General features: G+C 37.2%; 1 protein-coding gene across 6 annotated transcripts in view; it reads right to left on the minus strand.

Annotated features, from left to right (window-relative positions):
- RNF180 (ring finger protein 180) overlaps positions 1 to 13,272 on the minus strand; it is a 451,691-nt gene that overhangs the window by 54,997 nt on the left and 383,422 nt on the right. For all 6 annotated transcript variants that reach the window (XM_043489052.1, XM_043489051.1, XM_043489053.1 and 3 more), the window contains one exon: positions 5,935 to 6,060. In XM_043489052.1, the coding sequence (XP_043344987.1) occupies positions 5,935 to 6,060 (126 nt within the window). The remainder of the gene's footprint in view (positions 1 to 5,934; positions 6,061 to 13,272) is intronic.

Raw genomic sequence — 13,272 nt, forward strand, 5'->3', positions numbered from 1 at the left:
CAGTCCAACTCTCACATCCATACATGGCCACTGGAAAAACCATAGCCTTGACTAGAAATACTCTTTGTTGGCAAAGTAATGTCTCTGCTTTTTAATATGCTGTCTAGGTTGGTCATAACTTTCCTTCCAAGGAGTAAGCATCTTTTAATTTCATGGCTGCAGTCACCATCTGCAGTGATTTGGGAGCCCAGAAAAATAAAGTCAGTCACTGTTTCTACGGTTTCCCATCTATTTCCCATGAAGTGATGGGACCAGATGCCATGATCTTAGTTTTCTGAATGTTGAGCTTTAAGCCAACTTTTTCACTCTCCTCTTTCACTTTCATCAAGAGGCCCTTTAGTTCTTCTTCAATTTCTGCCATAAGGGTGGTGTTATCTGCATATCTGAAGTTATTGATATCTCTCCCGGCAATCTTGATTCCAGCTTGTGCTTCCTCCAGCCCAGCGTTTCTCATGATGTACTCTGCATATAAGTTAAATAAGCAGGGTGACAATACACCGCCTTGACATACTCCTTTTCCTATCTGGAACCAGTCTGTTGTTTCATGTCCAGTTCTAACTGCTGCTTCCTAACCTGCATATAGGTTTCTCAAGAGGCAGGTCAGGTGGTCTGGTATTCCCATCTCTTTCAGAATTTTCCACAGTTTATTGTGATCCACACTGTCAAAGGCTTTGGCATAGTCAATAAAGCAGAAATAGAATGGGAAAGATTAGAGATCTCGTCAAGAAAATTAGAGATACCAAGGGAACATTTTATGCAAAGATGGGCTCAATAAAGGACAGAAATGGTACAGACTTAACAGAAGCAGAAGATATTAAGAAGAGATGGCAAGAATACACAGAAGAACTGTACAAAAAAGATCTTCATGACCCAGATAATCACAATGGTGTGATTACTCACCTAGAGCCAAGCATCCTGGAATGTGAAGTCATGTGGGTCTTAGGAAACATCACTATGAACAAAGTTAGTGGAGGGGATGGAATTCCAGGTGAGCTATTTCAAATCCTGAAAGATGATGCTATGAAAGTGCTGCAATCAATATGCCAGAAAAGTTGGAAAACTCAGCAGTGCCCACAGGACTGGAAAAGATCAGTTTTCATTCCAATCCCAAAGAAAGGCAATGCCAAAGTATGCTCAAACTACCGCACAATTGCACACATCTCACACGCTAGTAAAATTATGCTTACAATTCTCCAAGTTAGGTTGAGTAATAAAGTTACTTTGAACCTCCTCCATAAAAAGTTCTAAAAACTTGAGTTCTGTGGCACTTCTATGAGGAGAAATAACATGAAATCACAAAGAACCAAATATTTAATTTATAGCTGTAGCACCCCAGAATATAAAAAGACAAAGGAAATTAAGGGGTTATCAGAATGATGATTCATTTTTTAAAAAATTCTGCATATAGGGTAGAAGGTAGGATTCAAAGGAATCTTTTAAAGCACATAATCTGTACATTAAATTTTCTCTTCTTTCACATGAAATCCTGTGAATAACACTGATTTTCTTATATTTAATTTCATATCATATTTTGGGCTAAATGTAATATAATTTAGGGAATGAAAGCCGCTCAGTAATGTCTGTCTTTTTGTGACCTTATGGACTATACAGTCCATGGAATTCTCCAGGCCAGAATACTGGAGTGGGTAGGCTTTCCCTTCTCCAGGGGATCTTCCCAACCTAGGGATCGAACCCAGGTCTAGTGTATTGCAGGTGGATTCTTTACCAGCTGAGCCACAAGGGAAGCCCAAGAATACTGGAGTGGGTAGCCTATCCCTTCTCCAGGGCATCTTCCTGACCCAGGAATCAAACTGGGGTCTCCTGCATTGCAGGCAGATTCTTTACCAACTGAGCTATATATTAAAAATTCTTCAAGAGATGGATATACCAGACCACCTCATCTGTCTCCTGAGAAACCTGCATGCAGGTCAAGAAGCAACATTTAGAATCAGACATGGAAAATTAGGAAAGGAGTATGTCAAGGCTGTATATTGTCACCCTGCTTATTTAACTTAATGAAGACTACATCATGTGGAATACCAGGCTGGATGAATCACAAGCTGGAATCTAGACTGCCAGGAGAAGTATCAATAGCCTCACATATGCATATGATACCACTTTAATGGCAGAAAGTGAAGAGTAACTAAAGAGTCTCTTGATGAGGTTGAAAGAAGAGAGTGAAAAAGCTGGCTTAAAACTCATTATTCAAAAAAAAGAAGATCACAGCATCTGGTCCCATCACTTCATGGCAAACAGATGGGGAAAACAATGGAAATAGTGACAGACTTTATTTTCCTGGGCTCCAAAATTACTGTAGCCAGTGACTGCAGCCATGAAATGAAAAGCTGCTTGCTCCTTGGAAGAAAAGCTCTGACAAACCTAGAGCTAGTGTATTAAATAGGCAGAGACATCACTTTGCCAAAAAGGGTCCATACAGTCAAAGCTATGTTTTTTCCAGTAGTCTTGTCTGGATGTGAGAGTTGGACCATAAAGAAGGCTGAGCACTGAAGAATTGATGCTTTCAAACTATGGTGCTAGGGAAGACTCTTGAGAGTCCCTTGGAAAACCAGGAGATCAAACCCATCAATCCTAAAGGAAATCAACCCTGAATATTCATTGGAAGGATTGATGCTGAAGCTCCAATACTTCAGCGACCTGATACAAAGAGCCAACTCAATGGAAAAGACTCTGATGTTGAGAAAGATTGAGGAGAAAGGAGAAACAGAGGATGAGATGGTTGGACGGCATCACTGACTCAATGGACATGAGACTGAGCAAATGCCGGGGGACAGTGAAGAACAGGGAAGCCTGCCGTGTTGCAGTCTATGTAGTCGCAAAAAGTTGGACACAACCTAGTGACTGAACAACAACAGATGGTGGGTTTCTTCAATTATTTATGACTTTACAAAATAGTGTTATAATGAGAAGACTATTTTATAGTTCTTATAAATAGGAGTACTATTTATTAATAATATTCTATAGTAAATAGTATGTTTTATAGTGCTGATAAAATGTCTTTAAACTAAGTTTCTTCATTAAAACTACTATATACAGTTATATTTGTCCATAAACTACTTTCTTCAAACCTTGATGATTTTGTAATTCAATTTATCTTCTGCCTCAATCATATAGGCTCTGTTTTTACCTCCTTTTGTTTGATATCATTGCTGTATTGATATTATCAGTCTTCTTATATGGAAGGCCCTCTTATTCCCTGAAGATCAGAGCTCCCCACATCTGAGCTTCTCCAACCAGACCCCTCATCTGTACTAAAACTGTACAGTTATCCATGCTCTGATAGACCATGGTTTTATAAAAGACAAAAACATTGTATGATCATTACATATAACAAATTCTCAAAGGTGAAAAAGGTATGAGAGATTGCCTTGCCCTAATTTGATATTTCCTTTTATCTATATAGTACAGTTATAGAATGTACTTTCACATCAGCTCATTTGATCCTTACAACTACATTAATTAGGTTATATAATTATTACCATCTTACAGGTCAGAAACAGAAACAAAAGTAGGTGTTTCTATGACATCCCTGAGGTCATGTATTTAGTTAGATGTGAACCCAGAAACTGATATTCCTTGTCTGTTATACATGGATGAGACACTCTACATTAAAGTACTGACACTTTCTACTTGTCCTAAACTTGGGGGAAAACTGTAAAATATTAAAATAGAATAGTATGAAAGTGAAACACTTTCAAACTCATTCTATGAGGCTACCATCCCCCTGATACCAAAACCAAAGATACCACAAAAAAAGAAAATTACAGGCCAATATCACTGAAGAACATAGATGCAAAAATCCTTAGCAAAATGTCAGCAAACTGACTCCAATAATACATTAAGATCCAAAGCAATCTGAGAAAGAAAAATGGAACTAGAGAATCAGACTTCCTGAATTTAGCATATACTACAAAGCTACAGTAGTCAAAACAGTAAGGTACTTGCACAAAAATAGAAATATAGATCAATAAAAGGGGATAGAAAGTCCAGAAATAAACCCATCCACCTGTGGCCTGTTAGTCTATAACAAAGGGGGCAAGAATATACAATGGAGAAAAGACAGTCTCTTGATTAAGTGGTGCTGGGAAAATTGGATAGCTACATGTAAAAGAATGAAATTAGAACATCCTCTAGCATCATATACAAAAATAAACTCAACATGCATTAAAGACCTAAGCATAAGACCAAATGCTATAAAAGTCCTAGAGGAAAACATAGGCAGAATACTCGTTGACATAAATCACAGCAGTGGTTTTTTTTTTTTTTTTTTGGGACCTGTTACCTAGAGCAATGGAAATAAAAGCAAAAATTTAAAAATGGGTCTAAATTAAGCACAAAAGTTTTGCACAGCAAAAAGACCATAAACAAAACAAAAAGGCAACCTATAGAATGGGAGAAAATATTTAAAATATAAAAATGACAAATCTGACAAGGGATTAACTTCCAAAATATACAAACAGCTCAGTATTAGAAAAAAAATCACAAAATATGCAGAAAAGATCTAAATAGGTATTTCTACAAAAAACATAAAGATGGCCAATAGGCACATAAAAAAATGTTCAACATGGCTAATTGCTAGAGAAATGCCAATCAAAACTATAGTGAAGCATCATCTCACATCAAAAAGTCTACAAATAATAAATGCTGGAGAGGGTGCAGAAAAAAAAGGAACCCTCCTACAATGTTGTTGGGAATGTAAATTGGTATAGCCACTATACAGAACAATATGGAGGTTCCTTAAAAAAGTAAACATAGAGTTACCATATGATCCTGTAATCCCATTCTTGGGCATATATCCAGAGCAAATTCTAATTAAAAAGATACACACACACACCGATATGTTCATAGCAGAACTATTTACAATAGCCAAGACATGGAAACAACCTAAATGTTCATTGACAGATTAATGAATAAAGATGTGATGTGTGTAGGCATGTATGTATATTATATGTGCATGCATGTATGTGTATTATATGTGCTGTGTGTGTGTGTGTGTGTGTGTGTAATATTACTCAACCATAAAAAAGAATGACATAATGCCATCTGTGGCAACATGGATGGACCTAGATATTATCATAATAAGTGAAGTAAGCCAAAGACAAATATCATATGTCAAATGTATCATATTCCACTTATTTGTGGAATCTCAAAAAAGTAACAAATGAACTTATTTATAAAACAGAAATAGACCCACAATATAGAAACCAAGCTTATGGTTCCCCAAAGGGGAAAGGTGGGGGAAGGGATAAATGAAGAGTTTGGGATTAACATATACACACTACTACATATAAAATAGATAACTAACAAGGACCTACTGTATAGTACAGGGAACTAGATTCAATATCTTATAATAAGCTATAAGGGAAAAGAATCTGAGAAATAACATATACATACATATATGTGTGTGTGTGTGTGTGTGTGTGTGTGTGTGTGTGTATTGAATTGCTGTTGCTGTGCATCTGAAACTAACATGACATTGTAGATCAGCTATACTTCAAGTAAAAAATAATAAAAATAAAAATGAGATTATAACCTATAAAACAAACTTAGATTTTGATGAGTTATTAAAAATGCTTATAAAGAATACTAGTGCTTCTGTTAAATCTGTTATTTTTGAAATGAAGTTCATTATCTACATATTAAACATTATTGATGGCAAGGCAAGGTAAATTTGATCATGAGTTTCTGTCAGATTTTGCTCTTAAGGTATAGTCTGCAAGTTTTTCATACATACACCTGTAGCTTTCAGTAAGAAGACACTAGCAAATCCTTGCTGAAAATTGACCAGTGCAGAAATATTTTTCTACTAACATATCTAAGGCAGAAAGAAAATGGCTTTAAAAAACAATGCTAGACTATGTTACCAGACTTTTTCTCTTTCCTTCTCTCTCTCATTTTTTACATTAGTTTCCTTACCTCCAAAAAGGTGGAATGCTTTTCTGCAGTTTGGTAGGGGCCACTTTGCAGAGCTGGATTTCTGAAAGCTTTGTTTTCTTTTCAAATATTCTTTAGTAAAGAATGTTTTTGTGGCATTGTTCAGTTCTAGAGCAAAGCAAACGAAAATAGTATTTTTAAACATTAATTTGAGTAAAATGGCAAGAACCCCAAAAATTGTTGTTGCAGTAGTCTGATAATAAATTCAGATCTCTTTGAAGACAGTGAAGATAAAAGTGGAGTCAACTTTGTTTTTAACCCAAGCAGACAAAATTTCTCTGAATTTGATGCAACTTTGATATGCCTAAACATAGAACATACACCTACTGAGCAGCTCCTACATCAGCCAGAAATGAAAGAAACAGTGATGACTGAGATATAGTCCTTGCCCTAAAGAAGACTGTAGTCTAAAAGATGGTAATAAACAGATACACCATAAAGGGGGGAAATGTGTTATGGGTGCAGCAACAGAATAACTAGAGTGCAATCATGGCTCAGGAGTGATAGTGAAAAGGAAAAATCACTAGAAGCTTTTACTTTATAGTTTTATTTCATTCCATATGTGATAGACTGACTGTGTAGAGCCTAACGCTGCTGATATGAAGAAGTCAAAAAAATGTAGAAATAAATTCTCAACCCTTCAGAAACTTGTTCATGAGTTAAAGAGAAAAGGAAAATATTCATTTGAAGTAACCATAAACCAATCAAGAAACAAATATGAAGATAGCTTAAAAAAAGAGTCTCTAGAACATGAGCCAAGGAAAGCAAGGCATAATCTGAATTGAACTATTTGATGGAGAAGTTCTTCCCAGGGAGGCCAGTGTAGAGCTAGTTACTAGCTGAGAAGTAAACAAGTCTTTCCATCAATGGTGCCCTCTTACTTTCATCCCACAATTATTCCTGTACTATCTTCTCAGCTTCCATCCTTTCAAAGGCTTTGAGCTTCTTCTCTAACCAGTTACATCAAATTTTCTCTGTTTTTCCTAACTACTCTCTTGGATTTATTCTTATCTAAGCAATTGACAGGGAAAACATTCTGGAAGTTTACATTTAACAACAAAAGAAACAATGTAAAAAACAGGCCAATCCAAATAAGGAAGGGTCCCTATAGTCAAGGCTACGTTTTTTCCAGTGGTCGTGTATGGATGTGAGAGTTGGACTGTGAAGAAAGCTGAGCACTGAAGAATTGATGCTTTTGAACTGTGGTGTTGGAGAAGACTCTTGAGAGTCCCTTGGACCACAAGGAGATCCAACCAGTCCATCCTAGAGGAGATCAGTCCTGGGTGTTCACTGGAAGGACTGATGCTGAAGCTGAAATTCCAATACTTTGGCCACCTCATGCGAAGGGCTGACTCATTGGAAAAGACCTGATGCTGAGAGGGATTGGGGATAGGAGGAGAAGGGGATGACAGTGGATGAAATGGCTGGATGGCATCACCGACTTGATGGAGATGAGTTTGGGTAAACCCCGGGAGTTGGTGACAGACAGGGAGGCCTTGCGTGCTGCAATTCATGGGGTCACAAAGAGTCAGACACGACTGAGCGACTAAACTGAACTGAACTGAACTGAATAAACCTGCAACTCTCCTTAACTCCCTTCCCCAGTCTACACCCAAGGGCCAGTAATTCAAGCACACAAGATAGAGAACAAGTATTTTCATAGTCTATGTACTCGTTGTGTATGTTGGAGGTTGTTATGGCCAGTGAATGTTTTAACTTTCATGCGTATAATAGTTAAGTCATTTCAGATCGGATATTCTCAGTGTTTTCTGCAGCAGTGCACGCTTGCTTTATCAAAGTCCACTTTGCCCGCTGCCTGTGAACAGCCCCTTGGTAAAAGGCGGTCATGGCATTACTACTTGGTTAAAATGACTCATCAGTGTCATTCATAGTGATGAAGAGAATGGAAGAAGTTATCCAATGACTTATAACACATTCACTTACATAACAATTGTCTTCTTGTAGGGCTTATCCTTAAGGAGTGATAACTATAAATCAAGGTATTTTCTGAGAAATTAAAAATCCTATGAAATAAGCAGGACTGTGTTAACAACTAGTTGTTGGACTCACAACTTCCTAAATGCCTTTAAAAGTAAGACCAGTGTGGTGGGTAAATTATTTCTTGTGGGATATAATATAAACCAAGGAGAAGAGTTTGAAACCCCCAAATTCTTATTCCCCTCCTTTCTTTTCTTCCTCCTTCCCCTGGAGAGTTTGTATCCTTGCTCTAAAATGCTGATGCAATAACCAGAGGATGTCACTGCACTGGCCTCTCTTAAAATGAAAACTTACTTGGAAGTGTAATTGCATTCAGTAAACCAAGTCAAAGAGACATTCTTGTAAGAGTCATCCAGAAGTGCAGTTTTGAGAGCTGGTCACAAATCAAACTTGTCTTAGAGCGTAGATGAGAGAGATAAAAGTAATAATGGTAACTGATTTTTTATTTTCTAGCTTCAAGAACTTATTACACGATACACTTCTAACCTATATAACAAACCCAAATGGAAACCAAAGAAGGAAAGGTTTCAAAAATTATCTATAATACCTAAGAAAATTATGATCAGAGGAATTACTTTATTAAATGTACAAAATGAGATGGGAGATGTACCTACAATGTTCTGTTGAACATAAATACATGTGTCCATAACATAGTCTTATGAAATGTTGGAAGATTCTATTTATTACACTTGATCTGAAAGACCCTTGGAGAAGAGTAGATCCAAAAGCCCTTGTCCCTCCATCTGCAGGGCCAAATAAGAACTGGGTTCTAATGCTTCCTAAATGTGGCACCTTTCATAACCTGTTGAACTTCTCTTTGTACTGCTTTCTGCCCCATCTCTGGCAAACACTTATTCTGCAATAGCTATGTGCCTGGCACTTTGCTGGTCTAGCTAGAAATACAGAAATTAGTTAAATCTAATTCCTGTCTGCTGGGCACTGTACTAGATCAGTGATTCCAAAATACCCGTCTGGAGCCTGGCTATGTATCAGAGTTGCTGAGGGGATTTGTTAAAAAGACAATTCTAGGACCTTGCCCAGATATTACTGAAGCAGAATTGCTGTGGATGTGACCTAGCAGTCTGTACTTTTTATAGGCTCCTTGGATAATTTTAATGCACAGTCAACCATTAGATGAAATGACCTTAAATCCTTTTCTATTCTAAAAGTACCTGAGTTTATTTAAATAAGGTAAACCTTATCTCTTATAGTTTATCTGCTATAAACTGTACAAACCTTTCCCAAGGATGTTGTTCTTTCTACAGAACTACATTGCTTCATTATAGTGGTATTTGAACTTGGAACTGCAGGATTTTGCAACAGATAACTATTTAATACTAACTTTCTCAGAATTATTTAGAAGAAGCACTAAGAAAAATCTGAAGGCAGACCAAGATGCAGGGCTCAGAGTAAAAGGTGGCAAAAACTACCTTTCTCTCCTCCTTTGTCAACTCTACCTATTAGGGAGTAGAGGCTTCTTACTACAATATATTATAATGCATTATATTACATTATATTACCATATATTATAATGAATCAATATTTCATATCATTCAATATGATGGAAAAGGACAAAACCCTGAATATCCTAGAAAGATTCTAAAGTCTATTCAAATGGTACATTTAAATGTGGTGGCAGAACCAGTGGAAAACAGCAGCATTTTTGAGTGACACTACCACTGAAATAGTAAGTAAGTGTTAAAAGTTCTAGTCTTCTTGACTTGGCTGAGGGCAAGAGTCAATTACCAAATACATAAAAACATAATTCACTTTATTACAGGGTGTATTACCATGAGTTTCACTGTATTGTACCATAAATAATAAAATAAGAACCACCACAAACAAAGCACAATTTTGAACTACAAGCAGTACCAACAGGGTGGTATAACTTTGATGTCTGCTTTATGCTTAAATTGGAGAAGGAAATGGCAACCCACTCCAGTATTCTTGTCTGGAGAATTCTATGGACAGAGGAACCTGGTGGGCTACAGTCAGTGGGGTCACAAAAAGTTGGATACAACTGAACAACTTTCACTTCATTTATATGGGCAATTTTATATTTAAAAGCTAGTTATAATTAAGTTATATTGTAATTTATAATTATTATGGAAATATTTGTTAGTAATAGTTTTAAGCATTCTGCTAAGTTTAAGAGTCAAAACTGTGAAACATTCTTTTCTGCTCTGCAAAAGACACTGTCAAGCGAATGAATAGTTGATTCACAGGCTGGGAGAAAACATTTGCAAAAGGCATATCTGATAAAGGCCTGTTATCCAAAAATACCCAAAAAAGTCTTAAAACTAAATAGTAAGAAAACAAAAAACTCAATTTAAAAAAATGGGCCAAAGACCTTAACAGTCATCTCACCAAAGAAGATATGCAGACAGCAGATAAGCAGATGAAAAGATGCTACGCATCATATGTCATTAGGGAAATGCAAATTAAAATATTAATGAGATGCCACTACACACCTATTAGAACGGCCAAAACCCAGAGCACAGATGACGCAATTGCTGGCAAGGACGTGGGCAACAGGCGCTCTCAGTCACTGCTGGCAGGTATGCAAAATGGCACAGCCACTCTGGAAGAGGGTTTGGTGGCTTCTCAAAACCTAAAAATACTCTTATTACATAAAATTTAGCAGTCATGCTCCTTGGTATTTAGCCAAAGAAGCCGAAAACTTAGGTCCACATAAAGACCAGCAAACAGATGTTTTTAGCAGCTTTATTCATAATTTCCAAGTTGGAAGCAACAACCATGTCCTTCAGCAGGTGAGTAGATAAACTGGTACCATTAGACAATGGAGTATTATTTAGTCCTAAAGTGGTCCACGGGCTATAGCCCACCAGACTCCTCTGTCTGTGGAATTTTCTAGGTAACAATACTGGAGTTGGTAGCCGTTCCCTTCTCCAGGAGATCTTCCCAACCCAGGGAACAAACCTGGGTCTCCTGCATTGTAGGCAGGTTCTTTACCATCTGAGCCACCAGGGAAGCCCCCCAAAAGAAATAAGCTATCAAGCCACAAGAGGACATGGGAGAATATTAAATGTATATTAGTAAGTTAAAGAAGCCAATCTGAAAAGGCTACATACTGTATGATTCCAACTATATGACATTCTGGAAAAGGCAAACTATGGAGACAGTGAAAAGATCTGGGGTTGCGAGTGAAGGATGAATAGGGATGAATGAATAAGGAGCACAGGATTCTGAGGGCAGTGAAAATATTCTCTTTGATACTCTAATGATGGATATGTGTCACTATACATTTGTCCAAATTCATGGAATGTACAACATCAAGACTGAACCCTAATGTAAACTATGGACTTTAGATGATAATCATGTATCAATACAAGCTGACAGAATTTAACACATGTTTCACTGTAGTATAGAGTATGGGTAATGGGGGATGTTTGTGAGGGGGTAGGAGGTGTATAAAAAATCCCTCTATCTTCTACTTAATTTTGTTGTGAATATGAAATTGCTCTAAAAAATAAAGCCTATTAAAAAATATTTAGAAAACATTTACTTCAAACAGTGCATAAAACTAACAGTGCTGAGAACAATGCTGCATCATAATATTAGAAATTTTTAATGTGAAAATCTCATTTTTAAATACAAATTTAAAATAATTTTTCAGTAATATTTTGGACTTACAAAAGCAAATTGTGAAATAGGCATAGTACATGCATTAAATCACATCTAGTAAATAGGTAACCCTAAGTTATGAGGTAATGGCTCAGTGGTAAAGAGTCTGCCTGCCAATGCAGGAGATGTGGGTTTGATCCCTGGGTCTGGAAGATCCCCTGGAGAAGGAAATGGCAACCCACTCTAGTATTCTTGCTTGAAAAGTTCCATGGTCTGAGGGGTCTGGCAGGTTAATTTAGGCCTTTGGGTCCTGTTAAGGAGGGACTATAATAAGATTATTATTATTATATTATATTATTATTATTATTATAAATGCAAAAAAGGCTATGACAAACCTAAAGAGCATATTAAAAAGCAGAGAAATCATTTTGCTGACAAATATCCATATAGTTGAAGCTATGGTTTCCCAGTAGTCAAGTACAGATACGAGAGGTGGACCATAAAGAAGGCTGAGTGCAGAAGAACTAATGCTTTTGAACTGTGGTGTTGGAGAAAACCCTTGAGAGTCCCTTGGACTGCAAGGAGATCAAACCAGTGATCATAAAGGAAATCAATCCTGAATATTCACTGGAAAGATTGATGCTGAAGCTGAAGCTCCAGTACTTTGGCCACATGATGCAAAGAGCCAGCTCACTGGAAAAGACCCTGATGCTGAGAAAGATTGGGGGCAAGAGGAGAAGGGGACGACAGAGGATGAGATGGTTGGATGGCCTCACTGACAATGGACATGAGCTTGAGCACACTCAGGGAGATAGTGAAGGACAGGGAAGCCTGGAGTGCTCATTCCATGGGGTTGCAAAGAGTCAGACATGACTTAGCGACTGGACAACAATGACAAATTACAACTACAGGGCACAGTTATTTAGAAGCACCCAGTGCTATTATGTTTTAAAAGGATAGGTGTTAAAAGGATAGGATATATGTGTCCAGCTATCTCATTTAGATTACTAAGGTCCTTGTTTCCCTACTTAAAATTACATCTCATTATTATGAAAGCTTGATATTTGACTTCACTTTACTCTGTATCAATGAAAATCTATAAACTATCTTAAAATTGTCTTCAGAGTTTCAATGGCAATGCTTGATTTACACTTCTGCAAGAGGGAAAAAAAGTCTCACTTGCAAGGGACCCTAGCTCTCCTAGTGAAAGTCATTTTGTACCCATGTGAGCACCCAGAAATGTTTGTCTATAAGGGGAACAATACCAGTTAGAGAAAACTTGAGTTTGCTACTACAGACTGCATTTAACAGAATCTGACTACTTAGACTCAAGAAATACCAACAACTCTCAGAATCAACTTTTCAGACCTTGCAGGTCCTCACCCTAGGGAGGTTGCACAGTCTCCTAGTAACCTAATGTCCTATGTGATTCGGGGTCAGAGGAACTGAGTGTTGGGAAAGAAAGCCAACCAGGAATATCTCATTCAGTACTGATGAATACTTATATATGTATCCTCTGAATATAAAATTTAACCTGATTTCGTACCCTTTCGTAGTGAACTGTTCAGAGTTAAAATCTAGATTAAGAAGCCCCATTCTCCAACTAAATATGTAGCCTTTTCTAAAACGAGCTTGAATGGCTGGAAGTTCATGGTTCATGTTCTGTTGAAGCCTGGCTTGGAGAATTTTGAGCATTTCTAGCATGTGAGATGAGTGTAATTGTGCAGTAGTTTGAGC

Source organism: Cervus canadensis, chromosome 16 (genome assembly GCF_019320065.1).
Source record: "Cervus canadensis isolate Bull #8, Minnesota chromosome 16, ASM1932006v1, whole genome shotgun sequence".
NCBI classification, from domain to species: domain Eukaryota; kingdom Metazoa; phylum Chordata; class Mammalia; order Artiodactyla; family Cervidae; genus Cervus; species Cervus canadensis.